The 24951-nt window shown below is 45.5% G+C and overlaps 1 protein-coding gene across 4 annotated transcripts in view; it reads right to left on the bottom strand.

Moving 5' to 3' along the window:
• KLF7 (KLF transcription factor 7) overlaps nt 1–19938 on the bottom strand; it is a 58798-nt gene extending 38860 nt beyond the window's left edge. For 3 of the 4 annotated variants that reach the window (XR_008437979.1, XM_053982925.1, XM_053982924.1), the window contains exons 1-2: nt 19873–19938; nt 19338–19591 (exon numbers count right to left, since the gene is read on the bottom strand). Coding sequence is in view for 2 of the 4 variants with exons in the window: in XM_053982925.1 (XP_053838900.1) it covers nt 19338–19439 (102 nt within the window). In the remaining 2 variants the exon portion in view is untranslated. Of the gene's footprint in view, nt 1–18667; nt 18771–18922; nt 18997–19337; nt 19592–19872 lie in introns of those variants that run through there. The other variant, XR_008437980.1, reaches the window with a different exon arrangement.
• Nucleotides 19939–24951: the final 5013 nt, after the last annotated feature.

The raw sequence follows: 24951 nt of genomic DNA, 5'->3' as shown, positions 1-24951 counted from the left end.
CTACTGAGAGGTTCTCTGTGAGGCTTTCAGCTTTCCAGCCCCATCCTTAAGTATCCTCCTTGAGCAAACCAAATGAAACTCAGCATTGCATCTTTCCCTAAGAGGAAAAGGACCAGATGATGATGCCAGGAATTGGAAGATATCATGTTTACAGCACTACAGCATTACCCACTAAACCACCATAGAGAGCTCCAGCTCACTACTGAAAATGCATTGCAGGGAACTGCAGTCCCCCACCACACTCCAAAAAGGAAACAAACAAAGCCCACTTGCCAACAAGGAAAAGAGGAATCATATTGTAATCATTATAAGCCCAGCAGTGGACGTGTTATCTGGCATATTTCCAACTCAGACATTTAAAATGTCCCATTTCCCCCAGTTTCCCTTTTCTAGTCTACTTAAGTCCATACAGCATCTCCCAAGATAAGCCTGCCTTAGTGGGTTGGCTTTATATCACTCCTTCCCTCTATTGTCTTTCTGAGATGTGATGGAAGTCTCCAATGTCACAGCTGGGAAGACTACAGCCAGGTTCCTTGGCATGGTTTGCAGGAAGGGGATGGGCAGGAACTGAGGAAGGACAGCCTCTCTCTCCAGCTGCAGGAGAGGGCTCCTCTCATGGTACAGCCAATGATGCTTCCCGGCATTTTGTTTATCATTAACACTGTTTAACTAAAGCTGTTTTTAGTAGCCTTCAAATGTGAAGTCTGCAGCCAGCTCTTGTCACCCCCAAACACTGCAGACCTCTGTCCCCATGCTTTGGTACAATTCCTGCAATTGAAAACATAAACATTATGTTCCTCCAAGTACAAATTACAGCTTTCAGGAACTGCAATTTTATTTTGGTTATAAACATACAAAGGTAGCCTTTATGGCGGGAGAGGAGCCACATGTGAGACCAGAAACTGAGTCTTTGCTTCACAGGAACATTCCTGGGAGTACTCTGTTGCTTCACCTCCAACCAGCTCTGCTTCCCAGGTGCTTAGCTCCCCAAGCAGTTGCACTTCCCAAGCAGCTGCATGATATTAGAGCTCAAGGGAAAGCCCAAATGCCTTGTGGTGGCCTAGGCTGCTGGACGGATCAGCTTCAGATCCTGTAGTCCAGGAACTAGGACTCAGAGAGAGACAGAAACACACTCAAACTGTGCTTCTTTAGCTATAGCCAGCACTACTGACAGCCTATGCATTCAGGATAATTTTCCAGGCATGCATTGTGACCTGGTTGTCACTCTGAGCCCCTGCAGGATACATGGCAGCAATTCTGAACACATGGGCTCTGCTCAGAGCACCCTGGAGGTGCTCTGACCGTCACCACAGCTTCAAGGGATTTCCTCCATTTCAAGTGTCTCTAACCCTTCCCTGCTCTGCAGATGTCCCATCACTACCCAGCATCAAGCTCCCAACACCTGTCAAAGAAGCATGATATCAAATTGCTCCTCCAAGCCCCTGAGTACCCCTAGGCATTTCAGTCCTCCTGTCAAGCTTGCTAATGTGTCTCTTCTCTGCTACGAGTAATGATGCATTCCTGGAAGCAAAAACTGCATTAAAAGTCCTCTTTACATGTGAGCTAAGAGCTTTCTTTGTCTCATACCATTTTTACTCATAAATATAATATCAAGGTGATCTTGTTCTTCTCAGACTACTCATGAGTGTTCTGTAAGTAAAACCTGCAACTGGCAATTTATCAGATGGAAAAATAAAAGCCACATTTGGCTTCTACCTACACTTAAAAATGACCACGTGCAGTCTCTGAAGCAGTCTGATCTTTTTAACAAGGTCATGAATATCAGCTGAGGGCACAGGAGGAGAAATAAAACCATCCTGCACATGTTTTCCTTTCTGTGGTGGTTTTTTACTGAGGTTTTGCTCACTTTCTAAGCAAAGAGGAAGCCTCTCCTGTTCCCATCACTCTGTGTTTATCCACATTCCAGCAATCAGTGGCTGCTCCTCCAGGACCTCTCCAAGGGCAAACAACTGGATCTTGCCACAATGCAATTTTGAACTTGAGCCACATCCAGCTGTGAGTGGGAGTGAAGTGGGAGCCCTGTGAGAAGCCGTGATAGAGGCAGTGGATGATGGGACACCATGAAATCTTTTGAAAATATTGCTCCTGCAGGCTTAGACAACAAGCACAGCACACCCTTTGCCTAGTGAAAGGCCTGAAAAGTGCACTTTAGGAGGCACAGCCTTAGGAGCCAGAATAAATCCTCCCAGATGTCCCTGGTGACAAAGCAACCCAATTTGATCAATACAGCAGCATTATTAACACTGCGCTGCCTTACATGAGGATAGTCATATGTTCTTGCCTCTGCTGAGAGTGGGGGAAGGGGTGCAAACTCCTACAACAATTCACAGGGGAAACGTCTCTCTCAAAATCATTAAACCTGCACAAAGAATCTCTTACCCATTTTCATGGAAGCTGCTTTTTTGGGAGCTGCTTTTTTTGCTTTTCTGCTTCACTAGTATTCATCAAGCTCGGGTGGAATCCTAGAAATAGTATGTGCTTTATGGTTTTCTCAAAAAGAAATTTTGTTTTTAACAACTTAGGATCTCTATCTTCAGGCTTTTGTTTCTGCAGCCATGAATACTCTCCATTGTGGGGGCTGGGTATAGACACAAATGTAGGTGGTTAACAACAGAAGGTAGGACTTAATAGGTAGCAAATTTTTAAAAATTATTATGAGAATTAGTAACTAAGTGCATTTGGATTCAAGCAGAAGTATTAGTAGCAAAAAGGCATATCTCTATATATATAGATACATACACATACATCTTGCTGCTGCTCCTGAGCCCCAGCCAGAGTCATGGCCCTACTGTGTTTGGCTCTTGAAAAACACATTTACAGACAGTTCTGGTAATTTGGGAATGGCAAGAGAATGGGAAAGCAAAGAAAAACAGTCTTAGCCTATCACCTGTTTAACCACAGCCAATATACCTGCAAATTTTGTAAAAACTAGGTCCTGTGTGTGCCTGGTGACAAGTTTGCAGAAAGCTAGACAGGTACCATCCCTATATGCCAGGTGACTCAAACTGTAGCAGAGAAGCTAAAGGCTAAGTGCTAGTAATAGCATGGGAGGAAGAACTGACTAATAACAAACAAAAGGAAATAGCGTTTTAAACCACGAAAAAGACCTCCTTACCCACAAAGAGAAGTGTAACGCACTGCTGGGAAAAAAACCTCCCACAGGAATGGTGCATCTGCACCAGCCACCTTTCTCCAGCACTCATCTGGGACAAAACAACACATCCTCAAAACCAGAAAACAACAGACTCACTCTCTCTTCACCAGGAACAAATCCTGCTGTTCTTTCCTTCTGCCACCTCTCTACCAAAAAACACTGAGACCATCAAATCCAAACCCTATACCATGAAGATTAAAAATGCTGAGTTTGAGCACACCAGGCCACCTCCACATTGTGCCTGGTGTTTCTCACCAGAGAAGTGTGGCGCTGCTTCAGAGCTACTGGCACAAAGTTCCTCCAGAAAGGGGTGCTGCAGAAGTGTCTAGACAGACTAAAATTAAAAAGAACAACTTATATGACACTGCCCACTGTCTGCACAGCAGGGACAGATTCTCAGAGGGAGGAGTAAATAGCTGGTGCCATAATCATAGCTAGTGGAGTCATCTTAATTTACCCTGGGCAAGGATTTGGCCCAGAAAAATATTCCTGTAAACTTTGCAGCCAAAAATTCCTCTGCTAGACCACATTCCACCAGTCAAACTGCCAGGGAAGACAATTGCAGAAATAATTTAATTAAAATGGAGATCAGGGAGCTGCTATCCTTTTCAAGCTCTGCTCTTGACTTTGTCTCTCCAACAACTGAGAGGTTGGGTGTCCCAGTTTCCCAGCCTGTGAAATCAGCATGCTACAGCTTCTCTGCTTTCTGAGGACAATGGCTGTGAAGCATCCTATCTGTTCAAAGCCCAACCATCAAATCAAACAGATATCTGAATGCTCTAAACCTCCAGGTCTTGGATGAAAGGGCATGCATTTTTCTCTGCTGAAACAGCTCTGTCGTTGCTCTTGGAAAATTTAATCTTCAAAAAGTCAACTTGCAAGTTTTGCTTCCAAGACTGTAGATGCCAGGTTCTCTGACTTATTGGGGTACTGTGAAGGATTTTTGCTGCTACAGACTGCTCAAACTTGCCAGCACAGTTCTAGAACTGAAGTAAGAGTTAGGCAGAGAGTACTGCTTTCCCACAGTTTTGTCATTTACATTTTATTTCTGAACTTCCACTTTTGTTCTGACTAGCATCTGGGAGGACAGTGAATTTTCTGCATATTCAACTTTCAGGAAGTCATTAGATGAAAAAATACACCCAGGATGTAGACCAGTGCAATCACATGACCAAGTCATAAGGATGGTGCCACGTGATGTCTCATTGTAGCAGGTCCTTTGTTTTCACTCCTCAATTTCTGTTAAAACATTTGGCTTTTTAGTGGCTTGCAGAATCATTAGCAATGGTACATGGTTTAGGACCTGGTTTTTTTACAGTCCTGATGTTCCACACAAAAATCCCTCACAGACACCCACAGCTTAAGAGCTTTTAGAATAAAGGAGAGGTAGATTAGTTTCTGAGAAAAGTTTTCACAGAGGCAGAACCAAGCAAGAACCCAGAGAGCCCCGCTGCCTGCAGCCAGCTGTGTGCTTCACTGCTATTTGATGAGGCCCCACTGTTTTGTTATAACCCCAGCAGACCGTGCATGGAGCCAGCAGCTTCCCTCCACACAGGAGAGAAAGGGAATCACCCATCTTCTGAAATGCCAGGAAAATATTTCTTTGTCATGCAAGCAGCCCATGCTGACTCAAAGGAGCAGAGATGGTTAAGCAGCACAGTGGACAAACAACACAGCAGGAAGGCCCAGAGTCCACGATGTCCCAACAAGCAAATGGAGAGCACCTACAGCAGCTGAGGTTTGTGTGTCCCCCTTCTATCCCTCCTCCCCTGGCTCAGGCAGGCTCCTCTGCCTTATGTGAGGGGCTTTGGCAAATCCTTTTTTAAGGTGCACGGCCAGAGTGCAGGGAACCACACTGCTCAAGGCCACTACATTGGATAGTGGCAGAGAGGGGGACCCTCCAGAGGGGCAACAGTGGGACCCCACTACTGACCACACAGCATTTCAGGCAGGCTGCTCCCTGCCCACATTGGAGCAACTCCCTTTCTGAAGAGCTGTGCAGTCCTTGGAAGAACCTGGACAGGCTGGAGAGGTGGGCAGTGAAGAACAATCAGAAATTCAACAAAGGCAAGGTCCTGCACCTAGGGAGAAACAATCCCATGCACCAGCACAGGCTGGGACTGGGCTGCTGGAGCAGCTCTGTGGGAAAGGACCTGGGGGTCCTGGTGAACAATAAGCTGTTCCTGAGCCATCAGTGAGCCCCTGTGGCCAAGAAGGCCAATGGGATCCTGGGGTGCATTAGGAAGAGCATTGCCAGCAGGTGGAGGGAGGAAATCCTGCCCCACTGCTCAGCCCTGGTGAGGCACATCTGGAGTGCTGTGTCCAGTTCTGGGCTCCTCAGCACAAGAGAGACACGGAGCTCCTGGAGCCAGTCCAGAGGATGGCAACAAAGATGATCAAGGAACTGGAGCATCTCTTGTATGAGGAAAGGCTGAGGGAGCTCAAGGTTGTGGAGTCTCCCTCACTGGAGATATTCAAGGACTACCTGGACACAGTCCTGTGCTAAGTGCTCCAGGATGACCCTGGATTAGACCAGATGACAGACTATGGTCCCTTCTAACCTTACCCACTCTGTGATTCTGTGAAGAGAAGGGTAAAGGTGTGCTGGGTGGGCACCCAAATTCAAGAGCGCTTTACTCTTCAACTATGGTCCAGGCTAAACACTGTTTCACATACATCAACCACAAAGCCAGTGGAGTTTAACTAACCAGCACAGATATTTTTTCCCAAACAAAGGTCAACAATGCACAGCACCCCTAACAGCTTTTCCCAATACTAATACCACCCCACAGTTATATTTGTGCTTTTAGGCTCTTTGAAATGCTGAGATCTTTCATGACTCACTCTCAAAAGCCAGCACTTAGAACCAGCTACCATCAAGTCAAGTCATCAACACCAATTTGACTTCATCCCATTTAAAGTCTGTTTCATTAAACAAACAAACACAAATTTGGCATCATTTTTTTGTTTCTCTTTACTCTGATGGATCACAGCCCTTGTTATAAAAACATGCTTAATAAAAACAAATTGGAAAACTAAGGAAACTCATAAAAAGCTCTGATTATGAAGAAAAGCAGGGAAAAGGGCTTAAGGAGGAAATACTACATTTTTCTGTGATGCCAGCAGAAAGAGGCGGTTTATAAAGAAAACCACATAGTGGCAGGAACTAAATCCTTGAGACTGAATTTGGAAAAACACAAATTAATGCATTTATGAAAGAAACAGCAACACAACGTGCACACCTAACACAAAGCAGAGATCCAAGATGGCTGACAAGAGTCCTGGAACAGATAAGACACAGAGAAGACTAATATAGCTTCGAGGACACATTCTAAGCATCTGATACATAAGAAAACTGAAGGGAACAGAAAGATAGAAAGTATGACAAAACTCAAAGGGACATGCACCTTTATTACTATTTATCACATCTGTTCTGCAGAGTTGTAATCTCCACTCAATGAGCAGGGGCCTTATTTCACATTTAGATAAAAAATCCATTAAATAGGTAATATAGATGAAGATGAGGAAAAGCATCACAGCTTTGTGCAACTATCAACACAGTGAATCCAAACAAAGCAACTGACTTGCTCATGGAGAACAGAGAGAATATGGGAAGGAGAAGACTAGGGCAGCAAAAGACAAGAGTGTATTATATATTCCTCCCCTAAATCAGGTTTTAGCACAGGCTTTTAAGGAATACAAGGCTTCACACCAGGTGGATTTCAAAGAACAATGGAAAGCACCACTGAGGCATACATTAAGAAATGGTACCTGGGCAGATTTTCATGATCTAACAGTGCCAATTTCCAGAATTTGCTTGGTTTTTTTCCGGGCGAGATCTGCTTATATGCAGTTTATTGCTGCTGGATGAAGACAGAGACCAAAAATGCTTTTCATCATGTGTACCCTGCTCTTCAATCTCATTTGCCTTCAAAATTAGTCAGTAAAACCCACCTGCTGAACACAAGGTCTTCTCTGACCCTTCTCTAACCTTAGAGACCAAGCTGCAGTGCAAATGTGTCTTTTTCCCCCATGATATAACATAACATGACACAGACTCACGTTGGATTCCAGCCAGAGGAGGAGGAAGACCCCACTTCTATGAACCTGGTCTCTCCTCTTAGACACGTTTCCAACCTGACACACAGTACACCTGTGAGGAATTCTCAAAATGAAATGTGTCTGGCCATCCATGTGTGCACACAGAGGGACCCTTCATGACTCACATTTATACTGCAGCAATTCAACATCATTAAAACAGAGCAAAAAGGCCTCAAAAAGGACTTGTGTACAGAAGTGGATTTTAGTGTCAAAAAAGGCCACTCTGATAATTTAGTCTCACCTCTGGATGACAGTTCACTTAAGTGCACAAAGAGCTCCCTTGAACACTCATTTATAACCACTTTCAGGCTGGTTTCCAATGTTAGATATGAAAGTCTGGGAATCTTCAGAATGGGAGAAAATCAGAATGGGAACCTTCCTTCTATCCATGCATTGAAACTTTCAAGAGACTTCTCTCACCTGTCATCATTTCACAGATGGGTATGACTGTCCTGGGGGAAGCTGTGCCTACACCAGACATTATCCTACCTTGCACTGTTGGGGAGGCCACATTTAGCTCTTAGAGACATTTTCTAGTTCCCTCCCACACCCACATTTTCTTCATTTATAAAACCAGTGAAAACAAATCATGCTTCACCTTCAGTTTTATAGAGGCACCTCAGGACCTCTCATTCCTTCATGGAAAGAAAATTTCTTTCTGTACAGTTTCAATTATTTATTAGCTGAAGGTCAGGGGAGAAATGGTATTTATAGGATGCCTAAGGCCATGCTCACTATAAAACAGAGTAAGTCAATATAGCTACAGCACAACTTAGTGGCCTGTTGTGCAATATTTTTAAAAAAATGTACTCTCTCATTACAGCACTTGAGAATATCTCCTCCCCAACACCAGTGCAAATATATTTATGAGAGCTATAGAGCAGCAAGATTGTTTTAATCAAATCATTAACATGGGTGTGTTGTTTTCTGCCCACATCCTGATAGTTAGTCCACATCCTGACGAGATCTGGGATTTGTATGATCTATTCTCCTGAAAGGTGTCAAGTGACTTTGTGGACACTGGGCCAGTGTAAATTCACTGTAACTTTGGCTGATCTGCACTCACTGACTGAAATCTGGGGATCTGAAATCCCCAATGTGATGGGGATACTATTCTTTCCATTTACAAAGAGAAAAACTATTCTCAACTGAATGCCAAAGATCTCCTTGACCTTTTCTACTTAAAGAAATGGAAATGAGACAGAAATTCCCATCTTACACCATACTGGAATATCACCTGACCAGAGATGAAGCTTACTCAAACAAAACTGACTGAATGGTATATGGCATAGCTCTTGCTGCATGAAAAAATTCATGAGACAGTCCCAGTGAGGAGAAGCCTTCAACTTAGAGCATCCACTCAGTGTGCAGCTAGGGCACTCAGGACTTGGAACCAGATACACTAGAGGTATTTGGAAGTAAGAAGCCACCCACACCACGCTTCCCTTGCTCTCCCTCAAATGTAATTCTCATAAGAAATGCACTTCTCATGTGAGAAAAAGAAATCCCAGTGCAGCCTTTGTAGAGCTCTCTGCACCTACTGGCATTCTTCTCAGCACTCAGAAACAATGCTGGGAAGTCACCCAGACAGTCACCTGTCTACCAAGTCTCTTATACCAGAAAGCAACTCCGCACTGGAATTCTTCTGTTCTCCCTCAAACTTCTGGGGTTTATTCATGTTTTAAACAAACCTCCACAACTCAGAAAGCCCAAGACAAGTTAGGCACACTCAGTAAAGAGCATTTAAACTGGGCACCCTGACACTTCTTTGCCAGCATCCAAGAAAGATTAATAAAGGAATCACTCCCAGAAAACAGAAAAGTGTCTTGAGTGAGCAGGAAATCAAGGCTGACTGAAGAGAAAGCATGAGCTTTGCAGCTAGCTCAGAAGTACAGTGTGGTGCCAAGGCCTTCATACTACCTTTTAAACCCCCAAATCACCCCAGATTTTATTCAAGCACACAGCTTCATCCAGGAGGCACTGGAGACAGGTATTTTAGCCTTTGTCTGGAAGGTTTCAATCTGTAATCAATGTAACAGCACCAAAGCTCCCACTGACCTTAACTGACTCCTTCCCTCTAAAAATGCCTCTCAGGTGAAACCAGGTTCTTCCATTTTCAAACACAGCCTACAAGAATCTTTCTTTGCACCTTAAAAACACAGGAGAGGTAAGAGAAGTACCAGTAAGAGAAGTCTACACTGTTTCCCTGTAGCAGAAAGTAAGAAACTTGTCCAGGTGACATCCACTTGCCCTGAAATTCTCAACCCTGAAAGAAAAGCACCTTACGAGTTCTTCCACTGGGTCACATCATTTAAAGCAGTCTGCCTTGTCCTCCAAGATACTGGAGACCTCCAAAACTCTAAATGCTTTCTTTCTCTGGTCTGACCAGACAGAAACATGCCTTACTCTCCCTATTTGACTTGAACCCCCCTGCCCTTTTCACACGTTTCTTAGAACCCCAACTCACAGAAACTTTTGCTTACATCAGAACCACCTTTCTCAGCACCAAAGGCAAGCTCCCAGTTTCCTCAATTGTGCAGGAAAGCCCACTAACATAATTCAACACTACTCTGAGAGATCAAAATGCAAAAGCAAATAGAAGAAACACATACCTTGGTAAGGATCTGATGTACAGCAACCTTCAGATGATCAACTACTCTGAGGTGCTGGCACAGCTTATGAACAACTAGCGGAGGACTGTGACACCATCAGAATGAACTGGGACAGCAGCATCAGATGGAGCCAGAAAAGAGGTATTTTACCCAAACTGACTGTATTCTCAAATCAGTCCAGTGCTCTTTGCTTCTCCCTTATTACCTTAAAATGCAGACAAATTTTAAAATAAAAACAAGAGACACTGAAGTTCATCCCCATCCAATCTAGACACTAATGAGGGAGGCTTTTTCCACTGGCACTGACTTTCCATTGTGCAGCAAATGCAGCCTCTCCACCGTCCACGTGTCAGAAACAAAGCCACTTCTGGCCTGATGCTTTCCATATGAAACACTAGATCCCATCTTTCTTCTCCCCTCTGCCTTCCTCCTTTCCATACTTAATTACTCACACAGCAGCTGTACTAGGTTGCAGATGAGCGAAATGTTTTCTTCAAAGCAGCACAAATTTTCCAGGCTCACAGGGAAGGCCAAAAGAAAGAAAAGAAAAAACAAAACCCCAACAAGAATTATTTAGTACTTTTCACCAGCTTGAAGCAGGCAGCAAGCTCTGCAGGCCTGGCACACTTCAAACCGCTGCACAGCCACAGGACAAGAACAAAGCCCCTGAGCCACTCAGCCCACCCTGTGCCCAGGGATGTGGGCACCTCAGATCCAGAATCCAGCAATAAGCCAGAGGTGCCAAGGCAGGGCAAGTGCACTGACTCCAAACCAGCACAGCACCTCACTGGCAGCAGCTGAGCAAAGGAGACAGGAGAGACCAGAAGCTGCCAGGAGACAAGGAACACGTGTGACTGCACTGCTTTTGTGCATCTTGTGTATCAACAGGCGTTGCCACGGCCCTGCCCTGAGGAAGGGAGAGCAGGCACCCAGGTAAGAAACCAGAAGTATCCAGACACTGCTCACAGCATCATGTGTAGTGTTGTGGATGCAGTTCTCCAAATATGCAACAGTCACAGGATGCAGAGAGTCTGGATACCTTTGACTAACCAAACTGGTAATAGCTGGGGAAAATTAATCAACTTTTAGGGGTGCAAGACCTGAAATGAAAAGCTAAAATTGACAACAAAGTGGAAGATGTCACCCAAACTAAGTCTCTCACACTGAAAAGTGCCAGACCCTCAGGAAATTCTAATAAGCATAACTCATTGAAAGATTTCGACCAAATGTTCTCAGAAAATAAATACTTTTTTGCCCAGTCTTTTATTGGAATATATATTCATTTTGGAGTCAACATGTTATCCACTGACATGTCACACATCCAAGATGTAATCTGTAAGGGCAGACTTGAATCACACAATGCAGTGACTCAAATCTGGGTCTCACACCTAAGTGCTGTGATGTGTGTTTTGGGTGTAAAAAGCAACCAGACAGGAGCACCTCTCACCCTCTTCTACTCTGCCACCCAATGAACAATTTTCACCATGGCCTTTGGTCACAAGAACCTTTGTTTTCCAACCAGCCCTGGTGAAAAGCAAAGGCAGGCAATTAAAGGCAGTTCTTACTTCACCCCCACCAGCACAAAGCAATTCAGCACAACGCTGATTCCCCTCCTGGGGAATTATTTTCACTGTGATTCCCAGTCACTTCAGTGGTAAAGTGACTTGCAGTGACAAAGCTGCAAAGGCAGAAGGTAGGCCAGATGATCCTGTCCAAAAAACACAAACCCTGTTTCCAGGGCTTTTTGGATTATCTAGGTGGAGATCCTTCCATTCATTGCAGTTTCTGTCAGAATATGCTACCTTACAAAGGTCCTTTACGGTCAAACATCAACCCTATGTCAGCATCCCCTTAAAACTGACCTTCTGAGGCTACAGGTTTAAAGGGCAGGATTTGTAAATCAAGACTCTAATTGGAATGTCTCAGAAGAGCCTCTCACAAGCCAGTGTCCTTCTCCTTCGCATCCTTTCCCATAAATCACTGTCTCTCAAGCTTGCCTGTGTCACTGTCTACTTCTCTATCCCTTGTAGAGTATGAGCTGTTGACCCCATGTATGATTTAAACTCCAGCTTTGCACTCAGGTCCACAATGCTGGGAAATAACAAGAGGATTAGGACATGTGACAGAGTGCCTGTAAGCATCGTGTTCAAAACCAGTATGACACTTAAGTATGGCTGGTGGGCCTTCAGCAAGCATAAATGACGTAAACATCTCTGCGTAAACAACTGGGACTCTGGTGTGTATTGTACAGTACATTACACACCTCTTAACAGTCCTCTGAAAAGAGACACATGTAATGAATACACAGTTGCACTGAGTGGAAATGCTTTGTATTGGAAAGGATCCCTCACATGCAAGAACAGGGAGTGGATGGGTACCTACTTCAAAAGGATTAACAGCTTCACAGCAGCTTAATAAATCAGAGTTGGTATATTAAACCTTTAAAAGGAAAAAACTAATTAAATGCCTTCTGCCCAACCATCCTACACTCAACTCCAACCCCTATTAAAAACTTGAGAAGGGTCAAATCAGCGCCATACACAGGTTGCCACAAAGACAACCCAGACCTCTGGGAAGGAGCATTTAAACTTACCTTTCAGAATCTTTTGATTTTTTCATAGAGGCAATGCCCCATCCCACCGACAGCTTCTCTGCACAGGAGCTGTCCTGGCGGCTGGTGTGGCAGGATCTGGGCCTGCAGCTCCAGAGGGGCTGACTGCCCATGTCCCCACGGCCTCACACAACCCTCCCCTGCCACGGCCACTGTGCCTAAGCACCACAAACCCGCAACAGGAATCCCCAGAGCAGCAGATCGGAACACAAGAGCTGCCAAAGCATCTTGTAACTGAAGAACTGAGAAGCAAAGGTTTGGTGTCCTGATTAAATCCAAGATGTCTAACTATCTTTGAGCATAAAGGCTGAAATGTGAACTCACAGGCAGCTTGCTCTCACAGGCAGCCTAATAACCTGAGCAGCCAAGCAGTCTTCCTCACCAGCTGCTGCCAGAGCAGGAATGGTAAAACAGCCTGGTGACCAAAGCAATACATGAGCTTTTTCTGAGGTACACACCTATAAATGCCACTTACTTTAATTTTCTCAGTGCTGCTGGAATCAAGTAAGAGTTAGAAAACCCAGGTTGTTTGGGATTTTTTTTTTTTAATAACAAAAGACAACAAAACAAATCTTCAGTGGCTCAAATGCAAAGAAAGTATAAAGAGTATCAAATAAAAAAATAAAAGGTCTGTGACTTTAAAGACCATCTCAGTGTCTTTGGAACCAGGCATGATTTTTTAACTCACAGTAGCAATGTTGGGAGGAGGCTCTTTTCCTGGCAGGTTTGTTTGTTCAGAATCCGCTGAACTCTAGTTTGAGTGAATCCACACTAATTTTGACAAAGGCAGAAGCACCCATAGTACAAAAAGGACATGGAGGAGAAGAAATTCAGTAATTCAGGTGAGTGATTGCTGCAACATCAATCTAAAAGGCACCACAAAAATGGCACTCCCAGCTCCTGAGTGCTGCCAGGAGTTTGGAAACTGTGGGGACATTGTAAATGTAGGGAATGAACAGGAGGCACTTGAGAGTCCAGGAAAGCAGAAAGAGGAACTCAGCACTGCTCTTGAAAACACTTTTATTATCTCTCCAAAACTTCAAGTTTAGCATCAAAAAAGAAAACCACCATCAATTACCAATTCCTGGGCATAACTTTTAGTGAGGTTTTAATCATGATGATCTAAAGTCTACAATTTTTCTTCCCCTCTTCAAAATGTGACAAACTTGATAGGAGATGAGGTGTACTACTAACCCATTGCTTAATGTACTAAACAGCAGTATTGCTCAGTCAGTGAGCAAAATCCCTTTGTTTCATTAGGACAACTGCAATCAAGGTCATTCACATGCAGCTAGAATCAAAGAGAAGCAGCTTCCTTCTTGCTTCCCTATAATGTTTCCTAACTCAGAATGGAGAAGCAACACACTGAATGTTTCTCAGAGGAGAATCATTTGACAAAGCCTCAAAAATCCCCCAACAATATCCAGAAGATACCATTTGCCTCAACCCTGGAAAGCTTAAGTATGAAATTACTGTCTGGAACTGAAAACCTTCTGCCATTTCTACATGGAAGTGTCACGCTGCAGACTAGCTATGTATCATGATTTTCATGTAGCCTATTCTAATTTATGCATTGCCTATTCAGTAGGACATACAGAACTGTACAGGCTTGAGGAAGGGTAGATTAAAGCATCCCAAACAAGTAGGAGAAAATATTTTCTAGCTGAGTACCCACATTATGATTGTGCATTGCTTAAAGGTATTTACCCCATTTCAAAATCACTTGATACAAGTCATTCACATAATCTGCTATTTTAAGACCTGCAATATGCATTTCAGGACTCTATGCTTTCAGAATGTCAAGAAATAATCACTTTTAACAACAGATTCTATAATTAAGAAATCATGTAACAGAGATAGCAGTTTCAAGTTTGTCTTTCCTCTCTTTGTCCATCTCTTTCTGTAAGGCGACAGGAGCATGCTTTCAGCACATGGAGCAAGCAGAGGGACTGCAGGTATAAATGGAGCTGCATTCAGAGTCCGAAATACACTGCATTACACATGTGGCTGTTCTTGGAAGTCAACCATTTCTGAAAGTTATTCCCAAGAGGCATGATGTACTATAAGCACTTAAGAAATGTGTTACACTGTGACTGCAACCAAGATGAAATAGCAATATTAAAAGAGATGGTTTAGTTTATGTAGTGGCCAACTATGCCATTAAATTAGAACAATGAAGACGATGGGGAGGCAGGAATGTTCTTCAGTGTGATTTATTCCTTTCCAGTAGGAGTGGAAATTTTTCCTATAGGCCTGAAAATGACCCCATCTGCCAAGCAAAAGTCAGCATTAAGATACAAGAATTCTACTAGATTAGTCACCTTGGGATACTCTGCTCTCATACATCACAGGGATCTCAAAGCCCTCTTCCAGGATGAGTCAAAACTCAGCCTTCTGAGCTCCACAAAAACCATTAGGCCTTAGAATTAATGTTGTCAGTCTCTTCAGAAAGGGAAACTGAGGCTTGAACAATTGATTAAAAACAGGCAAAGAAGACTATATGAAAAGATCAACAGAGAAACAAAGGCTTCCTCGATCCTATGCTTTACAGGAAATGTGCATCTTTCTTGAAAGGATCATTGTTTGCTGCAGCTGAGAGCAGCTGGGTCAGCCAAGGCAAAAGGAAATGTTATCAGGCAATGGTTATCAGCAAACAATATAATGCCATTTCCACTTCTGCCAGCCAATTAGACCTGTGCTGCCTGCTGACACATGTGGGAAAGGCTATCTCCTCCAGAATAAACCAGATTTTGGCACCTAAGCCCTGCTGTTTTTATACAGCTGCATCAGCTACACAGGATGACTCTGTGCATCCACCTGCTCTTTGTGCTCCCATATTCTGACATTATGGGATCTGCCGTGCTAGACACTGCCCTACACTCCCCATGAATGTGAAGACAGCCCCAAAATGTCCTGATCAGACCCGTTTCACAATAGACAGTGAGTTCTGAGTCCACCAAGGGGCCTATGGAGAAGGACAATAGGGATGTCTAAAAAGTCACCCCTAGGAAGAGGCATATCTGATTACAAAAGATGCCTTCTGCACCCTGATCTTTCAGTGATCCCCTAAATGACATTGTGAAGGCCCAGCAGGAAGAACAGAGTGAAGCCCCATGTCCACCCCTTCCAAATTCTCAGCTCTGCTCTCCCCCTTTCTGCAGCCTGGCACACAAAGTGGGACCATGTGCAGCTGCACAGGCTATGCTCCTCAGAGTTATCTTCCTCAAAAACAGCCTCCTACCCACTTCCTTCTTCTGCAGAGTAATGAGGGGCTCTTCAGCCTGGTGCTGCCTCTCCCAGCAGTCTGGTTCCAATCTCGGGGATGCCACATGAGACAGCCACCCCAGAGCCACGGCATATGTGGCCAGAGGTCCTCCTGCAGCAGCGCAGCAGCCACGCAGGTGCTGAAATCTCCCCCCGCCCTGGTCCTGAACTGCAGAGTCAGCTCGCAGGGACAGAGAGAACTAGGACGGTTCAGTCAGAGTCAGGATGAAGCACCAGGCAGAAACACGAGGTACCAGCCAGCTGACTTAGAGCAAACGACTCATTTCCTAATGCACACAACCCGCCTCTTCCTTTAATCCCTCCTCAGTGCCATGGAGGCTCAACACTGCTGGAAAAGATAAACAAAGTTCTCTCTCCTGATGAAATTGTGCTATTGATTACTCATTAGATTCTGATAATTCCCCACTCCAAGAAAAATCCTCTTCAAAAGTGTTTTGCCTGAAGGAGTACACCCAAAGCTCAGAGAGGAGCTCAGCTTTTGTTGCCTGCCTAAAAATCAAGCTCTCCTTTCCCAATATGTGTTTTAAAAAAACATCAAATACATCACAGTTTCATTTCCAGCTTCCACTTCAGGTATTTCCACTTCCACAATGCAAACTATGTCCAGGGTGGAATAAGGGTTTCTTTGTTTGCATTCTTGCCTTCTAAAACAGAAAACTACACAAAAGGAGACAATTTGTTCCTACACAAAATCTGTTTGTTTTGTACATATTGCTGGGTTGCACTCATTCAACTCCAACACTAATTGTCAAAAGCACAGATACCAAACTTGCTCACGTTCCTCTAGCAGTGGGAAGGAAAAACGGGAGATCAGCTGACTGTGTGCAAGCATTTACCAACCTGCCTGTGCTGTCAGTGCCCTCCGTGAGTAATGAGTGTTTCACAATCCAAAATACAAGCAACTGGCCCAGCTGTATATTCCTCAGCCAGCAGCTACCAGACTGTTTTCCAGGCTCAGGAGAAAAGGAAGATAGGGCTGTGCCAATGCTTTCACCCCAAAAGGCTTGCTCTGATTTTCAGTGGGGCAGGTGCATCTTTCACAGTATCACGGTAAGCATCGTTTGTCAGAGCACGACCTGGCACTGACTAACCTCTGCACATCACACACTAGTAGCTGCTAATCACAGAACTGGAGCTCACAATGTGATAAAGAAGCTTCCTCTTAACCCACACATTTATTTTCCCCCTCAACCCATGCCTTTTTAAGATACTGAAGTAATCTCCTGGGGCACTGCTCTGCTGTTGGGAGAAGCACTGCCCTGGAGCCTCTGTAGCACCACTGGAGCAGAGGCAGAACTTTGTTCAAGTGTTTTTACTCAAAATTAAAGCTGCTGTTTCCGACTTCTGACACATCCTATAGGAATCAGTCACTACCCTGTCAGCTCTCTTCCCCAGAGTCTCAACTAGGGCCCTTAGTTTTAAAGGATACTTTAGAAATACACACATTCTTTGTCTCAAAGTTGCTACATTTTGTCTAAAATAAGTAAATCCCCAATATTTGATTACATTGCAAGTGATTTAGAAGAATTAAATTGGGGTCTCTGTGTCAGTGGGTCTGCCAAGCTTGTGTGTAACAGCATGGTCCCCGCACAGCCAGCTTCAGCTGCTTCCACCACTGACACATCAGTTTTGCTGCCTGTTGTTTGCAAGGAGAGTCCAGGCAGCAACAGGGGAACAAACCGTAAATACAGGATGCATTATGAAACATTGGGCACTGGTTGCAGGATTTCAGAGGAAATAAGGGGAAACGTAGCAAATTATTTTCAGCTTCTTTTTTTAACATATGTGGAGAATCAATGGGGTTTAACCAGGAGCATGACTTTAAATTCTGCAGTGGTAACACTGGGATTGGTTAGGTACATGCTACTGTATAAAACAAACTGCTGCTCTTCCACACATAAAAGAAGGCAGAAGGAGACAGAGTATCACTCGCAGCACTGCCTGAAGCATGCTGGCTATGTCAACACACTATGTCGCTTTGGACTGTTTGGACTGTTAGTAATATGCAACCAATCTAACAACGATGCTATGAAATATTTTTTTAATTAAATTATATTAACCTCTTCAGTTTAATTAGCAAGTTAAAAATATAAAAGGAAAGCAGATGTGACCATCATGGATGTGTGCGCTGAATATTAATAACGAAAAGCATCCCCTCCCCCTTGGAGGATAAAGCAAAGTTGCTTCGGTCATTTTGCAAAATAAACCCTGAATGTGTTCACCCTGTAGCTGACAATGAACCTCTGCTTTGTGTGCACACATATACAAAGCTGAAGCCAAAATGATTTTACTATGGGTAAACCTTTGAAGATCCAGCCCCAGTCCAGCTGGCTGACAATGCTACAGCCCGAGTACTCCCCAGAAGCTCTGCCATCCACATTTCTACCCATACACACTCCTAAGGAAAAATTAAATGAATACCCCAAAACCAACAGGCTACTCTTACACTAGCCAAGACTCAGGTGAAGGCTGCAAGATGAAATCCTGTGGTTCATTATTCTCACACTGATAGTGCCACGGGTCCGTGCGCTGCAATAGCACCACATGTCATCCCAGCCACACTCTACTATTTCTACCCACCAGCAGATGTTTTTTTTTCTTTTAAAGAGACACCAGTTTCCAGAATTTCACCTGGTGTATCATCTCTGCCAGAAAATCATACCAAGAAACAGGACTACCTCACAACATTTGGTCGTAAAAAGAAATGCTGTCTTTCCTTTTCCCTCAATATCCCAGCTGATAACTATTTACACTTAACAACTGGGTTCATAGTGTATTTTATACAGCTCTTCTCTGTAACCTACTCTTCCCCTTGGTCTCACTTGTATTAATGCTGCCAGTCATCATTTTAATGCATTCATATTAATTGATTTCCATCTTTATTCTGTCTGCATATTAACCCTACAGTGCCTCAAAACACACTGGTTTACTGGACGCCTAAGGCGTCATTGTTTCAAGACAGCAAGAAGTGTGCGTTTCTACTCATCTTCCAAGAAAAAAAGAGAAAAAAAAAAAAGAAAAATGATCACATTCCCAGTTACTGAACTTAGCCTTAAAGCTTTTGCTAGTGCTTCCACACACCTGCCCACCCTCCACCTCCGACTTAAGCTACGATTTTTATTGACATATACTAATTACCTGAAAATAAGAATGATCTATTCCGTTTCCACCAGCTGCCAGTTGTCAGCACTGGCTAGAAGTGAGTAGGCTTGCTTAAAAGAACAAAACAAAACAAAACAAAAAATCTAAGCTCAAAAATAAAATAAATAGTAGCCATCATAAAAACAAAACCCTAAAGAATGCCACCGGATCTCAGGTACTGTTGGGTGTGCTCAGAAAGGACTGAAGGCAGACAGATTTGAATGGACTGCTCAGTTTGTCACGGTAAAAAATACAGAGATTTAAAGGTCTACCCACGCGGCACAAAAAAGAACCACCAAAAAAAACCCAACCCTGAATTAAAGAACAAAAATAAAATAAAGTCAGAAATGCAGCCTCAATGCATCGACTGTCTGCGCTTAAGAGATTTACAGGAGTAATTTAAATGATTCACCTGCTGCCAGTTTTCCTCCAAGGATGGCAAAGCTGAGAAGTAGCCGGTGTCGTGGACAAGCTGGAGTTCCTGGAATATACTATAACTAGCCAAGACATCCATGCTGCTGCTGAGCAAGACCCTTTCTTTCTGCTTTTGTGTGTGTTTGTTTGCTCGGGTGGGGGGTTGTTTTTGGTCATAAAAAAAAAAAGGAGGAGGAAAATCAACCAATGATAGATCCAGCGTCCCTTTGGCTTTGTTTTGTTTCAGTCACACTTTAAAAAAAGAGAGAGAGAGAAAGAGGATCAGCGCGGAGGGACGGCGAGGTTCGGGGGCCGGGCCGAGGAGGACGAGCGGCGCCGGCGCGCACCGAGCACCCCGCGGCCGCCGCACCGGGGCACGTCCCCGCCGCGCTCCGCGCAGCCCCGCACCGCGGCCATGCGCGTTCGCGACCGCCTTCCCCGCCGCCCCCTCCCCTCTTTATTTTCGGGACACCACATCCCACATCCCGCCCCCCCTCTCCCTCACGCCGCTTCCCTCCCCGCTTCCCTCTCACCCTCCCTCAGCAAGCCCGGCCCGGCCCCCCCGCGCGCGCAGCCGCGCGGCCCCACTCCGGCAGCGCGTGGCCATGTACGGTAAACGGCGGGGCGGGAGGGGCGGGCCCGCCGCGCGCCTGAAGACGCTGTGGCCCAATGGCGGAGCCGCGAGGGGAGCGGGGGGCGGGGCCGGAGAGCCGGCAGCGGCGGCGATTGGTCAGGAGCGCTGCTCCCGCCCCTTCCCCGAGGCTCTCGAGGCGGCGCGCGGCGAGCTATTTTTAGGGCGCTATATAAGAGGGCGGCGAGGCGCGCGGTGGTGGCAGAGCGCGGTGCGCTGAGGGGTGGCGCGGTGCGGTCGCGCTCAGGCTGTGGGCGCCGGGCGAGGTGCGGCCCGGCCTGGGGCTGCCCCGCAGGCGGTGCCTGCCGGTCACCCACACCCTCGCCCTTCCCCCACTGTGTGCACCCCTCTGCCTCTCCCCAGCCTCTAGTGCTCGAGTTCCCGGGGCTGAGGATGGCCAGCGAAAGATGTGCGGCTTATGAGGGTGTTGGAAGGAGTAGGAGTGGGAATACACCCCGAGCAGGAGCCGCCGGCATCAGGAGCATGTGCACGGTGCCTGTGTGGGCAGAGCACAGGAGCCTGGCTTCTGAGTGCTGATCCAGTCCCCTGAAGTGCACGTGCGCTTACTAAGGCATCTATCACGGCATTTAATCAGGCTGAGATGTGAACTGAGCCCTCTCTGAGTGCTAGTTTGGGTTGGCTAATGAGCTGTTTGACCTTAAATGGTTAGTGTGGCACAGAGCTTCCCCAAAATTGCTCTGGCACTGGGCACAGTTGCATTTCTGCTTTTGGAAGGATTGCAGAACTGAGTGTGCTCATTTGAAGATGATGGGGATGGGGAGGGGCTTCCAGTAATAGAAGAAATATGTTGTCTTTGTTGCCCTCAAATTCAGAGGGCCCTATGGTCCCATCAGTTGCATTGCCAGGGTTGTATCTGGCCACCAGGCTGCAGGATGAAGGTCCCTCTGGTGCCCTTTGATCGTGGGTTGTCGGCACTGTAAGTTGGACTGGGTACCAGGGCAAGCAGATGCTGCCAGGGTTTGCTAAACTATCTCCTTGTAGAGCAGTTGCATCACATTTCCCTTGCCATGACTAAGATATCTCTTCTCGCTTTTCCCTTTACACCCGGATGAGCATGCCAGGGCCAGGCCTCGGCTGGTATCAACCGGTGCAATGCCCTTAGCACAGACACATCTCTTCCCAGGTGTCCCAGTCAGACTGATGTGAAAGTATGAGGCTGCAGGATTAGTTCACGGTATGTTTTGTTTCTTGGCAATGAAGACAAATTGCTTTTTCCAAAACTGGGTCCATATTAACAATTTTGAAAACTGTATTTGAAGAAGGCTTGTCAGAATAAACCTCTACAGAAAGCCCAGATAATGGCTGCACCAATCCCAGGTTCTTGTAGGTGCTGTGAAGAACAATAAGGCAGAGTAAGCACCTCTCTAATCTGAGGAGTCAAAATGTGGATGGAAAAGGGGAAATGAAGCTGTTGGTGAAGAACTGCAGTAATCAGGAAAGAATTGGACATAGGCAATTTTCTCAAATAAATGGTCTTACTACTACAAAAACACTCTGTGGTTGCATTGAAGAAATAGCAGGATGACTTGCAGGAGCTGTTGCTCAGGTTCTGACCTGAGGCTGTGGGTCTGGATGGTCTAAGGGCAGCTCCCTTGAAGTTGAATGTCTCCTGTGAGCTGCTCGTGAAAACAATGCCATCCCCAGCCTTCACCCGGGGAGCCGTAGGTTGTCTCAAACAGGACCATTCCTGGCATCTTTAGCTTACAGAGAAGCTGTGTGTGAGGCTGGACATGAATAATAAACTACTCTTTCTCATAAATATACCCATAAATGTGTAAATGTATGTGTTAGTGGGAAGATGAGAGGGAAGGTTAGCGCAGCAAGCACTGCTGAAGAGGTCTTGCAGACCATCGTTACCCATTCCAAGCATGCCTCAGTCTGGCAAAGCAACACCTTCCCTGGGCACCTTGGGAAGGGAAAACTTTTAAAGACTAGAGCAGAGAACTTGACAAAAGTGGTCAGCTTTGGAAAGAAGCAGCATTTGGATATCATAACACACTCCTGTACTGAGAGGGTTACACAAGAAATACCTGTTTCAGAAAAAGCTGTCTGTAAGCATTTATCCTTAACAGCTTGTCAGAACAAGGCCGAATGCATATGCAGGGGCTTTTCTGACCTAGGCAGAGAAATAAAGGACAAAAGCAGTGAAGGTTTATGCTCTCAGCTACTTAAAATATCTAAATGTCTTAAGCTTTTTGTCTTTGAATTCTGTAATTCCCATAAATGAAAAACATTTTGGTGCTTTATTTTGACCTTGTTTAGCATAACTACAATTTTAATATGTAGAAATTTTAGTGGTCTGATGTCCAAGCTCCCCTCTGGCTTGGCCTGTGCAAGCTATGGGTTGCTCATGCTTTGGTTTACTGCAAAGCTTGATGTACAGGCAGCCCAGGAGTCCTCTCTGCTTGATTGTCACCTCTGCTTGCCTCTGAGAAGCTCTCATTTGAATCAATTAAAATCTTTCTAGTTGTCTGTCTTATCCTGAGCTTTCTGCTGAAAGCATGCCCTGTAGGAACTGCCAGCTTTCCACCCTCATGGACGAGGTTGTTCTCAGTTGTGGAGCTCAGCTGCTCTACACCAGCAAAGAGCCCAGACTGTGCCCAGGCTGCACTGTAGCTGGTGGCCAGATCTGATGAGCAGATGCTGCTCTGCTTCTCTGGCTGGCTTCAGGAGGAATTGTGTCTGAGGGCAGGATTTTGGCTGTGAGCCTTGAGGTGAAGAGCTGGGCTACAGATCTGGCCACTTGCCTAGGTGGTTTCCAGGCAGACATTGCATTTTTATAGTCTCAGATACTCTGCTTTGGAGGTCAGTCGAGAAAGCAGAATGGGGTTGTCACTTGGCAGAAGCAGAAAAGCCTAGACAAAAAAAAGAATGTGGTGGTATGCTGGGTATAAAACTGTTAGTCCAGCACTGGAGGTGGCATCTACCTGTGCTAACCCAGAGGTAATGGAGGGCGATTTCTGCCAAGCTCTCGTTTCCCAGGCTGTACTGACCTTTCTCCTGGCAGATCGCCACTTTCCCTGCTCTGGCCCACCACACTACCCATCACAGAGAGCAACGCAATCAGATGTGGAGGAGGAGCCATATCTCCCCACTGCTACACAGCTGGGCTCAAGGGCATAGAGGACTACATCAAAATTCAGGCAAAGGGTGCAGGCCAGACTTGCAGGGAGTAAGGATGGGCATTTTAGCCAGACCACAGATTCATCCTATAACAGGTAAAGAAAATAACTTGCATGACGAGAAGACTTCCATCATTCCTGTGACTTGCTGAAATGTCAGGAAGACGCAGGGAAGTGGTATGGCTGGTTGTGCTATAACACCAGTGCTCTTTGACACCTGGAAAGGGGCAATAGTTATATTTTTTACATTAAGGGGCAATGAGAGCAGTTAGTCCTAGTGAAAAGAAAGAAAATATTTCCCTGCTCCTTCTGTTCTTTCAGAGAAAGAGGAATGGTATCTTCACTGTTTTCTCTGAGAAGCTTGAATTTATCACTGCCATAGGTCCTCTGGCAACCATGTTTTCTATCCTTTCCAAGTAAGGAGTGCAAAATCACTCCCAGCACTTTACTGGGTCCCTGCAAGGCACTGATGTGCACAGAAGCACAATTTTGGTTGCTCTGATTGCTTTCCCTTGTGATATTTGTGTCCCCACTGTCCCAGAAGCAATGGCAAGGGATGCTTAGTGGGGACCCACCAGAGAAGGCTGATTTGCAGGTGACTTTCAGATGCTGATTTTGTGTTTGCTTTGGCTTGGGCAGAGACAAGGTGCCATAAAGCAATCAGGGAGTATATCAATTCATACTGTAAACATTTCACTGAATACACCTCCTTTGGTAGCAATGATGTTTCAACAGCTACACCGAATAATTCTGTACACAGCTCATGATGCAATTGTAAACCCTGTGGCCTTCTGCATAGTCAACAGAAGTGGTAAAGCACTTTCTCCTGCAGGGACAGATTGGTCCAGGTGTCCAGGCTACCAGTTTCTTCTACCATGATATTTGCATTTAGACTGCCAGCTGCATCTCTTCCTCTCCTCCATCTTAGACTGAGTTAATACAGCTTCTCTGTGCTTAGAGCCTGTGGCAGCGTCATTCAGAGGTGTTGATTCTTCAGGCTGTGTCCCTCCTGGAGAGGAAGAGTTTGTGCCTGCAGGTTGGTAGGGTTGAGGTTGCCATTGGTTGTAAAGCCTGCAAAGATCAGAGAGGGGGAAAAATACTGATAAATGCACGGGAGCATGCTTGGATTTGCAGTTCAGCCTCTTCAGAAATGGATGTAGAAAGCTGCTACCGGGGAAGTGGAGGGTTTGTGGTGGTGGTTTATGGCCAGGTGGCTGTCAGAGGCACAGTGGAAGAGCTCAAAGGTGACCCTGCTGTTCAACATTGCCCCTTCCCGATACTCCAGCGTGTCTGTGCATCTGTATCCCTGTCCACATCTGATGAGAAACAAAATCCAAACAAGCACAAAGCAGCAAACATGGAGAGAACTTCCTTTCCAACAGTGAAGCACTTCTCTGTAGGCCCCAGAAATCCCCGGTTCCTACTCCAGCTGGATACCTCACTCCTTCCAAACCTCTCATCGCCTTCAAACCTCTCATCTCCTTCAGACCTCGTATTCCTGGAGAAAGGTCAATGCTGTTGGCCCAATGCCTGCACAGCAACATTTCAGTGACGTAGAGAGCTGTTCAGTATTTCATTGCTCATTCTGGCAGATGCAGCCCAAGACACAGGGAACAGAGGTTGTTTCCCTTCCTGTCTCCATGCTGGGGAGCAGCATGGCTCTAGCTTGCAGCCATCAGTGGCACTTGACTCTGCCTGGACAGGACACACTGAAGCAGGGTGGTGGCATCTCTGTACTGGACATGAGTGGGTGGAGGTGCCTCCTGGTCTCCAGTGAGTCACAAGCTGTTCCCCAGATCTTCAGCAACAAAAGGGGACACAAGAGTATGACACAGCAA

The sequence above is a fragment of the Vidua macroura genome, chromosome 7 (assembly GCF_024509145.1).
Source record: "Vidua macroura isolate BioBank_ID:100142 chromosome 7, ASM2450914v1, whole genome shotgun sequence".
Lineage (NCBI taxonomy): Eukaryota > Metazoa > Chordata > Aves > Passeriformes > Viduidae > Vidua > Vidua macroura.
Note: the sequence above shows the minus strand (reverse complement) of the source record. Positions and strands in the feature narration are given on the sequence as shown.